At 36.6% G+C, this 19664-nt stretch overlaps 2 protein-coding genes across 5 annotated transcripts in view; one reads left to right on the forward strand and one right to left on the reverse strand.

Annotated features, from left to right (window-relative positions):
- The first annotated feature begins 376 nt into the window (after positions 1–376).
- The window catches only part of LOC106662164 (ribonuclease P protein subunit p25-like protein), a 47652-nt gene continuing 28364 nt past the window's right edge, over positions 377–19664 (forward strand). The window contains exon 1 of the mRNA XM_014386012.2: positions 377–466. The gene's annotated coding sequence lies outside the window, so the exon portion shown is untranslated. The remainder of the gene's footprint in view (positions 467–19664) is intronic.
- LOC106662160 (tyrosine decarboxylase) overlaps positions 7693–19664 on the reverse strand; it is a 165421-nt gene continuing 153449 nt past the window's right edge. For 3 of the 4 annotated variants that reach the window (XM_014386005.2, XM_014386006.2, XM_024225416.1), the window contains exons 2-12: positions 13414–13614; positions 13245–13358; positions 11368–11419; positions 11233–11303; positions 10242–10478; positions 9650–10189; positions 9396–9561; positions 9272–9342; positions 8255–8478; positions 8125–8193; positions 7693–7994 (exon numbers count right to left, since the gene is read on the reverse strand). In XM_014386005.2, coding sequence (XP_014241491.1) covers positions 7853–7994; positions 8125–8193; positions 8255–8478; positions 9272–9342; positions 9396–9561; positions 9650–10189; positions 10242–10478; positions 11233–11303; positions 11368–11419; positions 13245–13358; positions 13414–13614 — 1887 coding nt within the window. In that variant the 3' untranslated portion in view covers positions 7693–7852. The remainder of the gene's footprint in view (positions 7995–8124; positions 8194–8254; positions 8479–9271; positions 9343–9395; positions 9562–9649; positions 10190–10241; positions 10479–11232; positions 11304–11367; positions 11420–13244; positions 13359–13413; positions 13615–19664) is intronic. The other variant, XM_014386008.2, reaches the window with a different exon arrangement.

The following is a 19664-nucleotide window of genomic DNA, read 5'->3' on the forward strand; positions in this document are numbered from 1 at the left end:
TGGATGTAATTTAGGATTTAAAAACCCCACGAATTTAAGATAAAATTAAAAATTTAATGCTTATTGATTGGACTATTATAGACAGTATACGTCATCCTGTCTATAAACATTTGCGTAGTGTACGTCAAAATGTAAGGTCCGAAATACACACAAGTTCGACAAGTTGTGTAATAAAAATTAGAGGTGAGTTACTCTACTTAAACAAATATCGTTTGGATGACGGCGTAAAAGTATGTTCATTCGGTAATCGCGAGGAGGATCTTGGTCCGCCTAACCTCGCTTTTCTCCAAATTCTTGGCCCACTTTTTCATATTTTAGAGGGACAACAGCATAGTAGCGCTAGGGTCGTTCACGTGTTTCAAAGAAGATTAGTTGTGGGAAGGTAATGCCAGGCCAGGCTGTTGACCAAAACAAATACATTTTACCTACAAAAGTGCATTTAGGATTTTTACAATCCTAAAACCAGGTAAGATGAGACATTTATATTATATTTATATAAATTAAAATTATTCAACATAAAATCTTCAGAATTTTGTTTTTTAAATCGAGGGAATTGTGTAGAAATGAGTGTTAGCAACATTGAAATTAAGATTTTCATTCAAAGGTTTTTTAATCAATGATAACAATTATTTTTCGTAATGTAAAATCTAAAAATCAAAGTGGTTTGTTATCACCTCATTACATCAGTAAAGAATCAGCAGAAAAGCTCCTCTGCATCAAGGGTTCGTTCGATGTGTGGTCCTCGGAGAAATTAAATCATTGAAAATGGATCATCCAGCTACGATTCAGGTTAAACCACGTGAGGATGACAATGGGGACTTAATTTTTGTGCTTGCATATGTGTCTGGCTTGTAGAGAATGTTTGCTCGATTTGTCCTACTCAATTGAAGTCAGTTTCCTTGGGTCTGTATAGAAAACCTGTAGTACCCGATATGAGAATTGTCCTTTAGTCCTGCTACAAGTAGTTTAACTTTTATCTTAGTTTTTATTCCCTTTGCAAAAATTGAACGCGTGAATATCATGTATTTCACCAAATATGACATTGTCGGTTCCGATAAAGTGAGGATGGAAACACCAAATTGATTGGAAACGACCAAACTATTTGAATTTGTGTTCATTTATGTTTTCCATGTTATCAGAAAAATTTACAAATATTTTCGGTAATTTGTACACATACACTGAAGATATTTGGCGTTGTTTTAAAAATTTTAAAGTTGACATTCTTAAAATATAGAATTATATTTTGTATTTATAAACTTTATTTTGTTAACAAAATCTCCATATGCTTTTGGTTTCCTCAAATAGACCACCCAAAATGAGCCATAAAATGAAAAAGACCACATCACAATAATTTATTTATTTGTTTAATAGTAATAAGGAAAGAATAATAAAGGCCCCTGGTTTTAATGTGCTTTTCAAGAAATATTGTATCTAGTTAATCTTAGAATTTTATTTTGTTATTTTGTTCCTTTTATAATTTTTCCTTGGTTCTTCCAAAATTCTCCTGAAGAATAATGCAGCTTCAATCTATATATTTTTTTTTTAAATATATTACTTTGCTTTAAGCATACACTCATATACACATTATTTAAGAAATAGATAAGTACATATCATATAATAAATAACATAATTAATTAAAACAAGGAACCCAGAACAATGAACTAACTAGTTTTACACATAAGTAAGCAATTACCATAACTCACTTGTACACTAAGTCTCTAGCACAGTATCACACATCAAATTGTTCTTCAAATTTCTTTTTCTTTCAATTCTTCTTCAAATTCTCTCAAAACTGCATGTTTATTAATTTCAATTTATACATGTCCACATTTCCAGTTGAAAGCAAGCTTGCCCAACCAAACGGTTGCTCCAAATTTCTCAGCGTTTACGCCCTGTCGAGAAATTTCTGTCTTCTCTCTTCGTATTCTGGGCACGTCAAAGTTGTGTGCTGTATGTTGTCTGGTTCATTGTACATCTCGCAGTTTGGTGAAGCTCGGTGGCAAGTGTGTGCTGCAAATGCAGTGGTTTGAGCGAATGCTGGATATCGAAGCAAAAAATTCTTTTGTGCTTAATTCCAGAGAACCTTGTTTTTTATCCTATTTCCTAGAATATGGATTTATATGGCAAACCCGCCGTTCCCTGGGTGTACTACACATTACATTCTTGCATTATCTGTTTAGTGAAAAGACGTTTTGCCTCCATCTTCAACAGCATGAAATTGTGATATTCTCCTTGTTTTGTTGCTTCTTTGGCCAATCAGACCACTACCTCATTACCACGGATGTGACAATGTCCCAGACTCCAGCAAAAACTACCTTTTTCTGCAGAAAAACTGTAAGTCATATGTGGCATTAATGATTTCCGCCAGTAGATAATCATACCTTGCATTTGGATGAAATTGCTCAAGAAGCTCATACTGTCTGAGAGTGCTAAATTCATTCCCTTCCAATGTGACAATATACGTAATGGCTCTTGTCAGCGTACACATTTCAGCAGTAAAAATTGACATATTCTATTGCTTAAATTTTTTTAGTTTATTATTTAAGCAAATTAGTATATTTTCTCAACTGCTAAAAATACCACATTTGGACTAATTAAAAAATTTTATTTTTCCTCTTAAAGATTTATTTTTTTAGATTAGGTACTGTCAATACATAGCCTGATTTACGAATTTGCTGTCTTGCCCTGGTTAAATATTTCAAACGTTGTATTTTATATCCAAAAAAATTGTACCCCTGCGAAGTAATTTATTTCACACGCTTCAATGGTTTCTGATTTTACTTTGTATCATTTACATGTTCTGTATTCACTGACACAAATCTTTTTTCTCTTGCTCATTGAGTCTCTACCTTTTAAGAAGCATGGTCAAATTTGAGTTTCCTAATTCCAAATTTGCAATCGGAAATTACTTTCATTTCAATCTCGCATGGAGATCCTTCAGTTTGATATGGTCAGAGACGTCCAGTGATAAATAACTCATCTTGTAAAAATCCTCTACTGTATATAATTAGTATAGTGTAAGTTTAAGTTGATATATAATTTTTATGTAAAGTGTGATTGAGTGAGAGCACTTGAGCTATTGCCATTTTTTTTGCAAGCAGTTAGAGCTGTGGCATGTTGAGCCACCAGAAGTCAGTGTCACAAACTTGTGACACTAATCTTTTCATCTCAGCCAACTTTACTTAAAAGCTATAAATCATTTTGATTTTGAAGGGGCACAAATACAGAACTTCATGGTCCATCTTGAGAAATAGGGAAGCCGAAGGTGTGTAGTAATGTGTTAATCTAAAAAATCTTTTTATAAAATTAAAAATCTTTTAAATTTCTTGAATCAAATCTTAAATTTCCATAAATGAGCAGCTTTTAAATCTTAAAAAAGTTATTCTTCCTGAAAAAATTTTCTTTAAAAAAAGCCTTCTCAAAATATTTTTTGAATCTAGCCCTTTATCGAACAAAGGAATCCCCCTTTCTGGTCTATGATTCTCTTTTGCAAACTACACTTGTCCAATTTTTTCCTTCTGTTTAAAAGGCATACTCATTTCTTAAGTTATCTACATTTTGTTTTCTTTTTCATCCCTTAGATTTCCAGTTTGATATTGTTTAATCATTTTTTCATTCTTACTATGTGCTCTGCCCAGCTCCATTTTATTTTATTTATTTATTTTATTTGTTTTTTTTTTCTGTAACCTTACAATCAACTAATGTGACAAGGGAAGATAATTTTTTTAGCACTTAATAATTCTTTATTTCATCCACATTTTGTTATTGATCACTTTGTATCATATTGTACAGTGATTTTTATTTTTTATTATTATTTTTTTTTAAGTTTGATAATTGCAATAAATGCATGCTTTAATAAAAAAAAAATAAGACAATCTGCTTTAAAAACTCAATTTATTTTGCATTCATAATCAGAATAAATTCATATACTATCAAAAATTCATTGATATCAGTCTGAATCAGGATATCATTACCAGAACATGATGACTCGAGAACGTTTGATTAGACTTTGCCAACTAATTTGAAGAGTTCTATTATTAATAGTAGAAATATTAATTTTTTATGTTCCTTTTTGATATTATCTATCATTATCATTACTAGACTGTTTTAAAGTATTATTATTATTTTCACACAAATTATTTATACACAAATGTTTCCTTGTAATTATGTTTTTGTGTTAGTAAATTGTAAATACAATTACCTAAACTCTTCATGATAATAATGTTTTATTTTTAAACAACGTTTTAAAATATATCAACTAATCAATTTTTTTCTACATTCAATGTTATGCTTTGATACTGTTATTTCTTGAGTTCGGTCAAACAAAATTTCATATAGAATATCTTCTTTATTTTCTGTTTACACATTTACCACTGCTACCTGTTCTTTATTTATTAAATATTATTGTATGTTGATATTACTTTTTATATTTAGTCTTAATTTGACATTAAAATACATTCCCTGTAAAAAATATCACAACACCAATAGATCTATAATAATATTTTATGTTTATATATTAGATTTGATAATATTTTAGGTCTGTTTGTAAATTTTGTACAATCAAACTAAGGATCAAAGTTTTTCTTGGTTCATGTTAATTGTTCCAGTCAGTCGGTTTTTACCTTTTGTAGTTTCAAGCAGCTTCTCTTGTTTTCTTTAATCTGTTGGTTTTGTTTGTGCCCATAATGAACATCAAAAAGGAAATCAATTGCCTGTATCGCCTTGGCATTGTTTTGTCAGTTTTCAAATACCGTTAAAAAGTACAGGGTGATTAGGACTTGAGGTCTCCAAATTCAGCACGTCCCAGAATCAGCAACCCCATCGATTTTACTAATATACAAGCAATATGGAAGTGCAATTTAAAACCTTCTCGCATCGATAACTTGATCACTGACATTGACTCAGACAGACTAATCAATATCCCCCTAATGCCAGGCAGTTCAGAGTCAACTGCTAGAGAAAGTTGAGAGAGACAAAAAATAGAAATGCCTCCTCAAAGAACACCATAGAGACTGAGATAAAGAGAAAGGGAATGGAAAAATTCCAATTTGTGGATTATAGAGGAATGGAAAAAAAGTCCTAGTCACTGTTGAAGCAAGACCCGTAACAATCCAGATGGTCTTGAAAGAGTCAGGAGAATGGTGCAGCACGTTATAAACAGTGATATTTGCCTGGTCCTATGATGTTCTGGGGTGGTATTTTTTGGGATGTATAATATGTATATGTAACTAGTTGGTACTAATCATAAGGGAAATCTCGAAAACCTTATGTTGAGATGATCCTACAAGATGTAGTATATTTTATGCCTTTCTTAGACTCTGAACATAAGGCAACATGTGTTTCTGAGTACCTGAACACTGGTTCCTTTAAGTGGCCAGCAGAAGTCTGGACCTCAGCCCAATCGAAAAAAGGTTGGGGGACAACCTCACGGTTACGGTATTAAAACTTTCAACCCTTGAACTGAGGAGGAGAAGAGGAGTGGAATAAAAATATTCTAGGATTTTGAACAAAATTTGGTTAGGAGCATGTGTATCAGTTGCGGTCACCCGCATGACCACGCTCGCTGGTCCAACCTGAGGAGTCTCGTTCCAACAAAAGAAAGTAATAGCCTCGGCAATAAACACGTCTGTATTTACCTATGTGTGTCCAGTTTAGTCAGCGCAAGTTGCAAATATTACAACAGTCCAAGGAAAAGATTGCTGAAAATAACGAGAGCGTATAGAACAACCTCCACAGAAGTGTTACAAGTGACCGCTGGTGAGCTGCCTATGTATAAGAAAGACAATCGAACCCAAAAGAAACTACACAGCGATGCTCACTAACATAACTACATGCGATTATGAGACTGAAAGAGTGGTCAGTTAGATATAAGTATTTATGACCGAATGAAGATCGGTGATCATATTGATGCATCCACCCAGGGAGTCGTAGCCCACTTAATGTGGAACGGGTGGTACAATGTGGTTAAGGCTTGGGGCCCAAGAAAGGTGTACCTCATGTCCTCATCCACGTCCTTTTCTCACTGCAGGTTCCTTCATTAATGTGATCCCTCCCAACCCTTTTCTACAAGGGGATGTCCGGGCGCAAAATAATGGTGTAGCCCTGAGGGCTTGGCAACCTTTCTAAAGCACAAGCTGTAGTCGTGTCGGCCTCGGGTAGGCATAGGGCAGCGGGTGCCTTACCAGAGGCACACGAGGGTTAGGGCACCAGATACTGTCTGCATAGAAGGGGGTGGGTGCATAACCATCTGTACTACGGGGTAACAGAAAAGTTCCCAGGTTCAGCCCCTGTTACATTGGGAATGGACTCATAGTTGGCCGTGGTGAGACCCCCGGCGGGCACTTTGAGAAGAGTCTGTCTTCTCTCTGTGACCTTCTCACGAAACTTGGGCATATTTATCGTTATACACCCGGCCTCATGGGATAAAGACTGCGTATAAGCGTTGAGGACGCTATGATTATGCTGAAAAGTCCCTCGAATGCGTGAGTAGTGGCGGATGGGAACGGGTAGTGAATCGGTTGCTCCTACTCCAGTATGCTTTGCACGTAGGTGTAGGCTGAGCTCGTTTGGAGGCTTTTACCGTTAGCGGTCTCCTCTAGGGAGTGGTTAGCAATTCCACTTTAAACAAAACCGCGGCCGGAGCGGATCCGGTAGTTTCTACGCTATGGAAGCCCCACTACTCTGGGAGATAGAGTGGCTTTCTCTATCTAGGTAGTGCGCGGGAGACCAGGCTGATGTATTTCGGCTTAGGTAGCCCTTTGCTCGCGGCATACGGTTCGATGCTTAATGCGAACTCGACCACTCGGAATGGGCAAGCGGAGAGCAAGGTTGTCTTGGCCCCTCGGGGCTTAGCTGCCTCTACACCAACGCTGCGGCAGTAACACCCTTCTGTCCTATGCAGAGGTGCGTCAGCTCTCAACTTGAGAATCAAAACGTCCGATAAGGCCGAATAGGCTAGGATCTCAAAGATCCTCATTGTCCTTTTTAGGACGACCGAGTATACGGGAAGCAATGTACATATTGATGTGCCTGAGCTTAGATATAATTCTATATTTAGTCAATGTACATATATATATAAGTGAGCTGTTTGACGGACCCAGGCAAAAGCACAAAAAGGCCAAGGTGCGGCAAAATGCTAAAGACTTGTAGGGGTTATGAAATGCCAACAAAGATGGAAGCAGTCATAAAAGCAAGAGGAGGGCAATGCTTGTTATTAAATACCATTTTAAACCGATTACATTTTATTATTCATTTTGGTTTGTTTTTAATCAAATGCATGTTTAATTTTAAAAGATAAAATTGTTTATTTTGTACTTTTGAGCCTATTTTATTTTTGTAAAACAAGATGCTCTTGTAAAAAAATCTCAGGGTGTTGTCATATTTTTACAGACAGTTTATCTTTAAATTTATAATCGTCTGGACTATAGTTTGATCACTTACAAATTGAAAAAGTTTTTTTTGTATAATCAATGTATTTTTTTACATAACTTGTTCATGGTTTTATAGGTAATGTTTTGTTCCCTTATTCCCACATTAGTCAGGGCTCTATACTGTAATTTTTTTATACAAAATATTAGCTCATATCGTAATATATTAAATATTAATGTTAATCAAGAAAAATTGGAAGCAATAATAATAGTACAAATTGTTACTGTTTTTCCATTTTTAATTTTTGACAAATAATGTTCCCATCGGTATGCTTTATTTATTAACTGTGAAGCGTTTTTTTAAAAAGAATATCCGAATATGTTCATCTCAGCTAGTTTATGGATAACCTGTATTGTTCTAGACCTTTTTTTGGTTTCAACGTGGATTCGGATATCCTTTTTTTCTACAATGAAGCAAGCAGGGCTTAACGCGGATAAGGGGATCTTCGGCGAGTAGGTGATTTCTTTTCCGAATTTTCCGGTGATGGTGAATGCGATTCTCTTCTAGGGGCTGGACAAATCTCCTTGTTCCCCCTGAGCCTCACCATCGTGTCCAAGTGGCGAAATCTGAAAACACAAACACAAATTGTTAATTAATTAAGAATATTTATTCGTATTTATGGTATATTTCTTATCGTGGTGAAGTGATTTTTTTTTGGTCAGAGATTTACCACCCAGCCCCTTAGAAATGTATTACCTAACTGCAAGTTCGTTGGCTCCTGCTTCGTGCACCAGAAACGCTAGAGGCCAACTTATCCATGAAGCTCTTAAACAAAATTAATGAATGTGAAAATAAATCAAAATAACTCGAATTAAATTTATTTTACATTGTCGGCGTGTTGGCTGCCACGCTGTTATCAGAGTTACTCTCGATGTCGTCGTCGTCATCTGTCACATGAGACGTGTGTCGCCGGTTCACCGGCAAACTCTTAGCGATCTTTGGATTGTAAATTTTCGGATCGGAAACCATCCGAACGAAGAAAGACCGTTTGTATGCGAGCGTCTCTTTCTTTTTCCTATCCAACAGATCGAACACTTCGTCCGATGTTTCCTTGAACAAAATAAAACAAATGGAAGATTTTATAATTAATTCTTTCGTTACAACACTATCCATCGGGTCGCCAGGCCTCTGCTGATTAACTTCCTTAGAGGTTTGTTGAAAATAGGTCGGGATGCGGCGCTGAGGAGTTTTGTGTACCGAGATTAGAAGGTAGTCTTTACTATTTTTCGAGGATTTCAGATTGGGAAATCTGAATACCATGATAGTTGACATGTTTGGTTAAGCTCTCTGTTCCATGCTGTACATCCAAATGGGCTTTATTACCGTTTTGTCAGTCAGTCGTTTGTGGCGAAGCGTCAGTTTTGAAAGAAAGAAAGAGATATCCGATATAGATATGGTGGCTTTTTGAGCTAAGGTTGATAACATGAGAGGATCTTTATTGGAAGATAGAATAACAGAATCGTCTGCAAAAGTGTGGATGAATGTGTTGAGACGGATAGGTACATCAGGAAACAGAATGGGACCAAGAATACTAGCCTGTGGGGACTCCAGGCCGAACATGATATCAGTCAGAGAATGATGTTCCCTGACTGTCTTAAATGAGAAAGTAGGTGGAGGAAGGATGCTCTTCAGCTTCCACAGCAAACCCGTGTGCCATATCCTGTCAAAGACTTGAGCAACATCAAAGAAAACACCCGGGCAGTACAATTTCAGCTCAAGAAATTATATTGCGTCTTCAGCGAGGTGGCTTGCTGGATTGGGGAGTGGTGTTACGGACGCCAGCATGGTGAGATGGGATGATATTTTGTTCGTCTAATCTAGGAAGAAAATCCAATCGTCTTACCTTCGCCTTTTCGAGTTCCTGTGCTTCAATGAGTTCGGACGCGTATTCCGCGATCACTTTCCAAGCGTAATCTGAAAAATTGAAATGAATATCAAAAGTGCTCGGTTTTCGAGTTAGAGCGTACCAATATCTTTGTCCGTCGCGTTTTGAGCCGTTACGCAAAATCTTATAGTGTATTTGTCGTTTACGTTTGCCGGGACCATATGAATTTTTCCGCTTCCGTTTATGTTGCTGAGAAGCTTCTCGTTTATCTTGTCCGTTCCTTTAAGCCGAAAGCATACCAGGCCGAGCTGAAAATAAAAATATTCATTTATATTTTTTAAAATGTTTTTCGCTTTTTAAAATCGCTTGTTACGCTGAGAAAGTCAGTTTTTCCACCTTGACCTCGTTGCAGACTTCAAATCTATTATCGGCGTTAACGAGATTTTCGAATTTTTTGGCGAGTTTAATGTGATTGCGAATGTACTTCCTGAGCCCGGTTATGCCGAAAGAGCGGAGGACGAACCACAGTTTCAACGACCTGAATCTCCTGCTCAGCGGGACCCCCCAGTGCCTGTAGTCGATGGCAGAGTGAGAATATCCGTGCTGGAGGTAAAGGGGGTCGACGACAAGAGCGGAAGTCAACCTCAGCCGATCCCTGACCCACATGGTCGAGCAGTCGAAGTTGGTAAGAAGCCACTTGTTCGAATTTGCGTTGAAAGAATCGGCGTACTCGATCCCTTTCAAGAGATACTTCAGCTCTGGCAGGATGAAAGCGTTGCCAGCGTACGCCCCGTCGACGTGGAGCCACACGGACGGAAACTCTCTACAGACCGGGCCGATTTCCGGCAAGTTGTCGAAGCTGCAACAGGAAGTCGTCCCCAGAGTCGTAGACACGAAAAAAGGGATCAAGCCCATCGCTTCATCTTCCATCATTGCCTACAAATCACCTTTGTTATTGTTTATTATTTAAAAAAATTAAAATACAAACCTGCTGCAAAGTGGCACCCCTGAGAGAACACTTTTCGTCAGGCTCTAAAATCCTAAGTTTGACGAAGCAGATCATAGCCGCTTTTTCCACGCAGGAGTGGGCTTCCTTTGAGCAATACGCCATTAATTTCGATAGAAGCATCCCTTCTTCCACAAAAGGGTGTTGCTGTTTTAATTTCTTTATAGCTTGAGCCCTCGCTGCCAGCATGCTTACAAGTACACATTCACTTGCAGAAGTCTGGAAAAAGAAAGCAGTACATATAAATTATTGTTGGCAATAGCTTAGCTTGTTCTCGCTATTTGCCTTTTATTGGTGTTTTGGTAACCAACCTTAGTAGTTCAGACGTTTCTGATCACTTTTTCTACCTATCTTCGCTATTTTGGGCTCTGACCCAGGGCTGGGCGATAAATGGAAACGTCCTGACAGAAAAAGACCTCGAAGATAGCCTCACCGGTGGTCGCAAATGACCGAACTGGATATTAATTCTGAACTGATTGTCACTTGATCTGTTCATATGGTCCGTCTACTCTCGCTGGTACGAACCAGAACAGCATACCAACGACCAATATTAATTTTGCCAAAACAGTAGGATTAAAGTAGGTCGTCGAAATCGACCTCCGATTTCCTACATGACTGTATACATTGATATAATACAGTGATCCCCTGATGGAATGCATATATAAATAACGACAGGAATATTGGTTGCTTTATTAAAAATTCTAAAAAGCAGGTTCGATCTGTAGGTTTTAGTTTTCCCTCTCACTGTGACACAATAAACAATATCAAGACTAGCTAAGTATTGGTGTACGCTAATGTCAAGACATCCGTCGATTAGTAAAAGATATCTTGCATAGAACGAAGTTTAAACTTGTATTTTTTTTATTGGGATCTCCTAGATGATAGAGCGTTTTGGACGAGCGTCATTGACGATAGCCAGCCGGCCGTGGAATGGAAAAATCAGATCCTAGAATATATTATAAGTCTGACTCACTTGGATGACCCCGCCGCCTTTGCTCCCTTCGGCGAACGCTAAGAACTCGTCTGGTAGCCCGATCGCTTTCCCTGTCGACAGTTTTTTCTTTTTGCAAACACCAGTTAAAACATCAAATTGAAAATTATCGCTCACCTAACCAGTCCAAGACGATGGTCTCTAGTTCTGTACAAGCAGGGCTGGCCGCCTGTAACATATCTTATAAGTAAGAACTGTGCTGACAAAAAATTTGTTGAAATTAATATAGGATTAGGTATTTTTTAACCTTTGGACGACTAATAAACGACTTTAATAATAATACCCGTCTAATAATTAATCTCTTTGCAGACCCATTTGCCACCAAACAATTGAAAAAAAAGTGAAGTACGAAAAGTTAAAATAAAAATTAGAATTTAATAAAGAAAATATTGGGTTAACTGCATGATGTTGAATGTTTAAAAAATATATATACAGGGTGTTCGGCTACTCGTGTTACATACTTTGTCCTTAGGTTCTACATTCAAAATGGAACCAAAAAGTCCTGATTAACTATAGTCCGGATTTCAACATTTTCTGAGTTATTCCACTTTTTCTGATTTTTTAAGATTTAACGACCTTGTTTCAAATAAACCATGATAACTCCGAAACTGAAAGGTTTTCGACAAATCCGTTGATACCATTGAAAACTGCGGTAAATTTCCAATAAGGTGTCATCAATACTAAATTCTAAACGTAGTACTTTTAAAACTTTTAGTAGCGAGAACTTTGAAAAAAAATTATTTTTCAAAGTTGAAAAACTTACTATGGTGATTTTAAACTACTATTTCCAAACCTACAGACCAGCAAAATTTCAGAAAACGTACTCCATTTATTATCCTTTTTAGTGGTATAATTGCTTTTTTAATTACTTTTTAAAGATGAAGAAATTGATGGATGAAAATAAAAAACCGTGGCTGACGGATTGGTAAGGTGGAAAATTAAAAAAAAAGAAAAAAAGGAAATTTTGAAGGAACTTATTAAACTTTTTTTAAAAAATTTTTCGACCTTACCAATCCTTTAACCACGGTTTTTATTTTTCCTTCATCAATATATTCATCTTTGAAAAAAAGTCCTTTTTAGTGGTATAATTGCTTTTTTAATTACTTTTTTAAATATTAAGAAATTGATGGATGAAAGGAAAAAACCGTGGCTGACGGATTGTTAAGGTGGAAATTAAAAAAAAAAAAATAATAATAAAAAAAAAGAAATCTTGAAGGAATTTATTAAACTTAAAAAAAAAATTTCGACCTTACCAATCCTTTATCCACGGTTTTTATTTTTCCTTCATCAATTTATTCATCTTTGAAAAAAGTAATAAAAAAAAGCAATTGCACAACTAAAAAGGATATTAAATGGAGTACGTTTTCTGAAATTTGCTGTTCTGTAGGTTTGGAAATAGTAGTTTAGTATCACCATAGTAAGTTTTTCAACTTTGAAAAAAAAAAATTTCTATGTTCTCGCTACTAAAACACTTATTTCACTAAGGTTTACAAGTTTAGTATTGATCACATCTCATTGGAAATTTAACATAGTTTTTATTGGTATTAACAGATTTGTCCAAAACACTTTAGTTTTGGAGTTATCATTGTTTATTTGACGCAAGGTCGTGAAATCTTAAAAAATCAGAAAAAGTGAAATAATTCCTAAACTGGTGAGATTCGGACCATAAGTTAATTAGGACTTTTAAAATAATTAAAAAAGCAATTATATCACTAAAAATGATATTAAATGGAGTAAGTTTTCTGAAATTTTGCTGGTCTCTAGGTTTGGAAATAGTAGTTTAAAATCAATTGGAATTATCATGGTTTATTTGAAACAAGGTCGTGAAATCTTAAAAAAATCATAAAAAGTGAAATAACTCCTAAACTGGTGAGATTCGGACCAAAGTTAAATAGGACTTTTTGGTTCCTTTTTGAATGTGGAATCTGCTGGCAAAGTTTGTAACACGAGTAGCGGAATACCCTGTCTATCTGTATATATTAGCTGAAAGTTACCCAGGAGAAGCCTATACATCCGATACCATCGGACAGTATTCCTCCTAGGATTGACGGGTAGGAAGCACCAGCCGGAAAATAAGCATGGAACTGCGGATGCTGCCAATGAGTCACCTAAACAATAAAGGATTAGGTTTTTTAAAATAGACCTAGTTTTTACAAGGCTTACCCCAGGCATTATGTACTTCTCGACGTCTTTCATTATCGTTTCCCATCCTTCGGGCGATTCTGGCGCTTCATCCGGAAGAAGCGGTTTGAGGTATCCGGGCTCTACGCTGGGCGTGACCCTCCTTTGTCCGAGGGTTTTGTTGTACTCGCAGATGTAGTCTATCATCTCTTTTCCCCTCCGCCTGAACTCTTCTGTATCCATCTAAAGTTTGAGCAAGGGTATGATAGTACTGATTTTAGTTACTTCTTATCTCATGCCCACCATAGAGTTTTGGAAAAGTACAATTCCAATAATCGATGTTTATTCTACAGCAAGGAAGTCGTCCGTTGGACAAGACATTAACAGGATGTAAGGGGTGTTAATTAATTTTTGGATTAACGGGATATTACTGCCCCTTTGGAGTTTTCGAAACATAATACAGAATATTTACTGTTGATTTTGATCTTTTGGACGGGAAGGATTAGAAATGTTGGATATATTGAAAAGATTGCTACCTCTATAGTTTCATACCTTAGGCCAAATCGGTTTAGCCTTATAACTATTATTTGAAAATAATTTGGAAACAAACATTGTAAAGTGGTTTTGACACTCGGTCGCGACGCCCAATGGGTAGTTGGACTTTAACTTTCCTGTCATGGAATGACTTTACTTTACTTTTTAGATTCACTAATTTCGTGGTCCGCTTGACCAATTAATACATTACAATTAATTAAGGTTTTTAGTTGAGATGAAAAAAAGTCAATGGCACGAGAGGGATTCGAACCCACGACCTTCGGCTTGATACGCCGCTGCTCTACCACCTGAGCTATCGTGACCTCGATCCACTCGTACATCAACTCCCCATCTCAAGTTGATTAGGTGCTGCACTTACGCCTATCGGACCATCGCTGAAGTGTAACTGGACATGTTGATATCGAAAAATAGAACTTGAGTAATCATTGAATCTCTTTCAATGTAAGGACTTAATGGAAGTTTTAAGCGGTTAATTATTTCATTGGACTAGTTGAAATCATTATGAAAAATATTCAGGCTTAGCTCTCACACAAACACACACACTGTACATACGGACAGTCTTTATGATTTTAATCGTACAATAAGAATGGATGAACTCGAGGTCTATTTTGAACATATTAAACTTCCAATTAGGTCTAATTAGCTCACTGGCTCTGGCTCACCACAGAAGATATCACGGCTCACTCTGATCACAACGAGAAGCCGAAGCGCGTCTGACAGACCAAAGCAACGAGGGTAGGTAGAGCAAAATGAGTAGAATCGACCGAACTACAATTTGTACTCAATCCAATTTCAATCAAAAGGGAGAATATAAGTTTTTTCAATATTTGATTTGAAGATAAATTAACAATCATTTAGAGGAATAAAATAATTTATAAATCATTCGACTTAGTAAAACGTTTTCCTCTAATATTCAGGCAAATTTTTCGAATCATACTCGAAGCCGGTTTAATTATTTACCCGCTGCCCCCAGGCATTTCGGTCGAGGTCTTACTAAAGCCATTTTTCAGTACATTCGCATATCAAGAACGGTTATGATAGGCCGAAATTAATATGATACGCCTAACCGGTGGGCGTGGGATGTCTGTAAATGCTCGAAGGAGAGGAACAGAATTGAATTTTGAACCGCAGTTCTCGAGATGACATCTCGGAATTGGCCCCATTCAACGGAGATCCGTGTAATTGCGCCTCCGAATGAGTACCTGGCCCAGGACGGCAACTCCTTTGAAAAACGATGGCCTTTTGCTCGTGACGTCGAGAGCGGGCGATAATTACATCGCCACTCCAAGATAGTTGGCTGGAGTGCTGTTGCCCGTCAAGTTTCGCCAGTTCTAATTGCCTTTTCTCACTCAATTAGTTCATATTTTGATCTGCGGATTATCTTTTGAAAATCATTTTCCCCGATCTAATTTGAAGCGTTCACCTTTGAATTAAGGATTTTGGGGTTTCGACAGATCCCAAATGGGAAATAAGGCTCAATTCACAAGTAGGAATAAATTTCCTTTTAGTGCAGGACTGATAGCAGCTTTGACAAATAAACCATTATTTTATTTATAACATAAAAAATAATGTATCATTTAGGAAACGAATGACTGTTTTGAATTAGCACCTTCACAATTTGTTTTCAAATAATATTGAATGTAGAATTGTTTGGTTTCGACAGGGGTCAGAAAGGAAATAAGCCTTTAACCAACTTTACGACCTGGTGATAAACTTTTATAAATAAGATAACACATATGAATTCCTAAGGTGTTCGAATTATCCTCTGTATCAATTTTTACGATTATTTTATCTGGGCACCTTATTGGTCAGTTCTCGTAGAAAAAAACCACCGTCAAACAAGCTACAACAAGTAAACCGTCCAAAAAACTTTGTAAATACTTCGAATCATTTTATTCGAAGTATTTACTTTCATTTTCTACACATTTTTCCCAACGAGACCAACTTTTTTATGCCGGAACTAAAGAATTCTGAGCTTTGAAATTAAACAAAATCTGAAAACGCTTTTTGGGTTTGAACATAATTTTTAAAATTTTTCCTTTGATGAAGTTGTCCAAATTTTAAACAGGTGAAAATTCGTAGCCAAGCCCTTTCAATTTGATTACGGTGTGTTTCGAAACATGAGGCCTGGCGTTGTCGTGGAGGAGTATAGGACCATTCCGATTTACCAATACAGGTTGTTTTTGAGTAATTTTTTACACATTTCTTCAATTTCCTTGCAGTACGATGTAGAGGTAATAGGAGGCACCTCTAGGCAAAAATGAGTAGTGAATAATTCCACCCGTGGACCACCATGCGGCCACCATCAATTTTTTGGAGTGTAAATTTGGTTGTCGCATGTGTCTTTCGTCGATGTTTAATCACTGCACTGACCGACGCTGATTGTCATATGCAATCAATTTTTCATCGCGAGTGATTATTCTTTCAAGAAAAGGCTTGGTATTTTGCCTGGAAAACCACAAAACGCATGCCCCAAGGCAACTGCTGTCGCTGTGAACTTATGAGGGACCCGTAGATCATGCTTTTTAACTTTTCCCATGTTCGTTAATTGCATTGACACGGTAGCTGCACTTGGATTTATTTGTGCTGCGTGTCCTCTGACTGTTCTCTGAGCTGCACCACCTGAAGTTGAAGGACATCTTTGTCAATTGAAATTAGAGTTCTTCCGCGGAGCTCGTTTTCCGATTCGGTATTCCCTTCCGAAAACTTAGCAAACCAACGACGAATAGTCATTTACCCCCCTTCCACAAACGCCTTACTGATGTTTCTTGCAGCCTCAGCTGCCAAATGACCGAGTTTAAACGCGTAAAGGAATATTAAATGAAAATCGCGTGTTCCCATGTTCATATTTGGAGGTATACTAAAAAGTGTGTAATGGATTGGGGTAGCTCATCATTATAAACAAAAGTGGAGGATTAATAACTGCTTAATTATAATATGTAAACAATTGGAAGTAAACGAAAACCGCTATATCATCTCTGAATTTCTGAAACTATAAATTCGGACATTTCATGTGAAACACCCAATATATACAATGCTATGAACCAAATTTATTTAATAAATAATACAATAAAACGATTAAATATCCAAATCCAATAATGTTGATACTAATTAATCAAAGTTTTTAGTTGAGGTAAAAAAGTCAGTGTCACGAGCGGGATTCGAACCCACGATCTTCAGCTAGAGTCGTGCCTAGTCGAACTAAAAATTGGTCAAGGGGACCACGAAAACTAGTGAAGGTGATACTAATTGTGAATTTTATTAACATGTTATATAATCTTTCTTCCATTTTGGTTGAAAATTGGTTTCAACCATAGATCATAGCCGATGGTAACTAATGGTATTAATAGTTTCCGTCGTTAGGGGTATCAAAGGGGTTGACAAATTCACCTCGGAAAATGCTTCTACTTAATTGTGAGACTTGACCTGAGACGACTCGCACTCGGGGGGAATGCTGGGCGTTATTAGAATTCTTCAAAAGGGGGAAGAACGTCATTGGTGGTTCTTCACACTTCTTCAGCGCTCGCCCAAAAAAAAGAAATAAAAAAAATTACGAATGAGGCACACGTATCGATCTTAAGGACTGGCAGAATTATTAGGCATTGAATATTTCAATTTAATTGTAAATTATAGATTATTAATACCGTCAACAAATTCGTGACTCCTAACTGTACAAAGGAAAATGAGGAAATAATATGATCGCGATCTACTAAAGCTATTCTTATTTTCTCGTTTTCAAAACTTTATAGGCCTTCAGCGAAATTGTTTCTAATTCTAATTGAAAAAAAATTCATACATATTAGATAGATGGACAGTAGACAGACTGATAGTTTTTAGAACAAATTATTAAATAGATAAACTGACTGATAGATAGGCATGTATGGATGTAGTTAGATAGGTAGATAGATAGAAGGAGATAAATACGGAGGTTGAGGAGAGAAGTGTGAGAAAGTCAGACAAATAAACATACAAACGATGATGAACGCTTTATTTATCACTTAAACAAGATTTGACCTCAATGACCAGTCTTACATCTAATGTGAAATACAATGGTTACTAAGTTTAACTTACTTCTAAGACATTACACATTAATTACTTCTAATAACCTGATTTTGTGGTTAGTATGTTATATCTATTCGTTTTACATTGAACTACGTATGTATGTACTTCAAATTGCCCATTGATATAATTATTCTAGTTTACAGAATAATTCAGCAATTAAAAAGTAAATTGCTAATGTACTAAGAGAACAAAAATACTTTTTCAATACAATTCAGCACAAATCATGAATTATAAATTATCAATATAAATCTAGAAATAACAGTTCTAGTCATTAAATAGTAATAAAAAATGTTAAATTGTACTTTTAGCATCTATCATAGCTTCATAAGAGGTGATTTTTAAGACTATTCTGGAAATCGTTAATATTTTTACATACTTTTATGTGTAGAGGGATTCGAGAAAAAGTTATTCCACCTTTTACTGAGAGTCGCTTATTAAAAGTTTTTGTTTTGTGCTTAACGACTCGCAGAGAGAGAGAGAGAGAGAGAGAGAGAGAGAGAGAGAGTAAGAGAGATTCAGACAAAGAAACCTACATTATAATCAGTGAGAGAGAGAGAGAGAGGGAGAGAGAGTGTGTGAGGGAGGAGTGAGAGATAGGGAGGTTAGAAAGTCAGAAAAATAAACTTGCACAGAGCGCGAGATAGAGATAGAGTGATGGGAGGAAGGAAAGCAAGAGAGAGTGAGCGGATGAGCAAGTCAGATAAATAAACAAACAGAGAGAAAGAGAGGGAGGCTAAGTACGGGAGAGAGAGAAATAGAGAGATAAAAGAGTAGAGATAGAGAGATAGATCGAGTAAGAGAGAGTAAGAGTCAGACCAAGAAACCTACATACCGGGATGAAGAGAGAAGGAGGAAACAGATGACAGATTGATAGGGAAGGGGATAGAGAAGAAGAGAGCAAGAGATAGAAAGGGATTCGGGGAAAGAGAGACGGACAGGCCGAAAGACAGAGAGAGAGAGAAAGAGCGGGAGAGAGAGAGAGAGACAGAGAGAATCAGACAAAGAAACCTACGTACACAGTGAGGAGAGAGAGAGAGAGAGGAGGAAAAGAAAGAGAGAGAGAGAGAGAGAGAGAGAGGAAGATTAGAGAAAGGGAGAGGGAGCGAAAGAGATAGAGGAGAAGGAGAGAGACAGAGTGAGTGAGTGAGAGAGAGACGGTAGGAAAGAGAAAAAGAAGGCGAGAGAGTGACAAAACACAAACATACAGAGATGGTGAGATTGTGTGGTGGAATTAGTGAGAGAGTTGGGTTAGTAGCAAGTTTTAATTATTCGAAATACATTTACTTTAAATGATTAATGAATTATTTGAAACTTTAACCGACTTATATTTTATTGAGATACGAAGTAGAGGTTAAAAATCGGGCGGCAAAATTCCCTGTGGCTTTAAACTGAATTAATAAAATAATTTAAACCTTTCTATGATCTCATTATTCTTTGTACCTATCGATCCGTCGTTTTTCAACGTAACAGCCAAGTCAACAGGAAGAGAAGGCATGGGGACGTAAATGTAATTAAACAACATTCAAATCCAGACACACATCCCGGTTGATATTTTCTAAAATCAATGTGGGAACGTGTTCAAGGTGGTGTGCTATTGTAATCTCGAGAAATTTATTATCCATTATCCCCAGGTTAGTCAACCTAAGCAGTCTTGTATATTGAGCTTTAATTAAGTT

Source organism: Cimex lectularius, unplaced genomic scaffold, assembly GCF_000648675.2.
Source record: "Cimex lectularius strain Harlan isolate CLEC.00 unplaced genomic scaffold, Clec_2.1 scaffold51, whole genome shotgun sequence".
NCBI classification, from domain to species: domain Eukaryota; kingdom Metazoa; phylum Arthropoda; class Insecta; order Hemiptera; family Cimicidae; genus Cimex; species Cimex lectularius.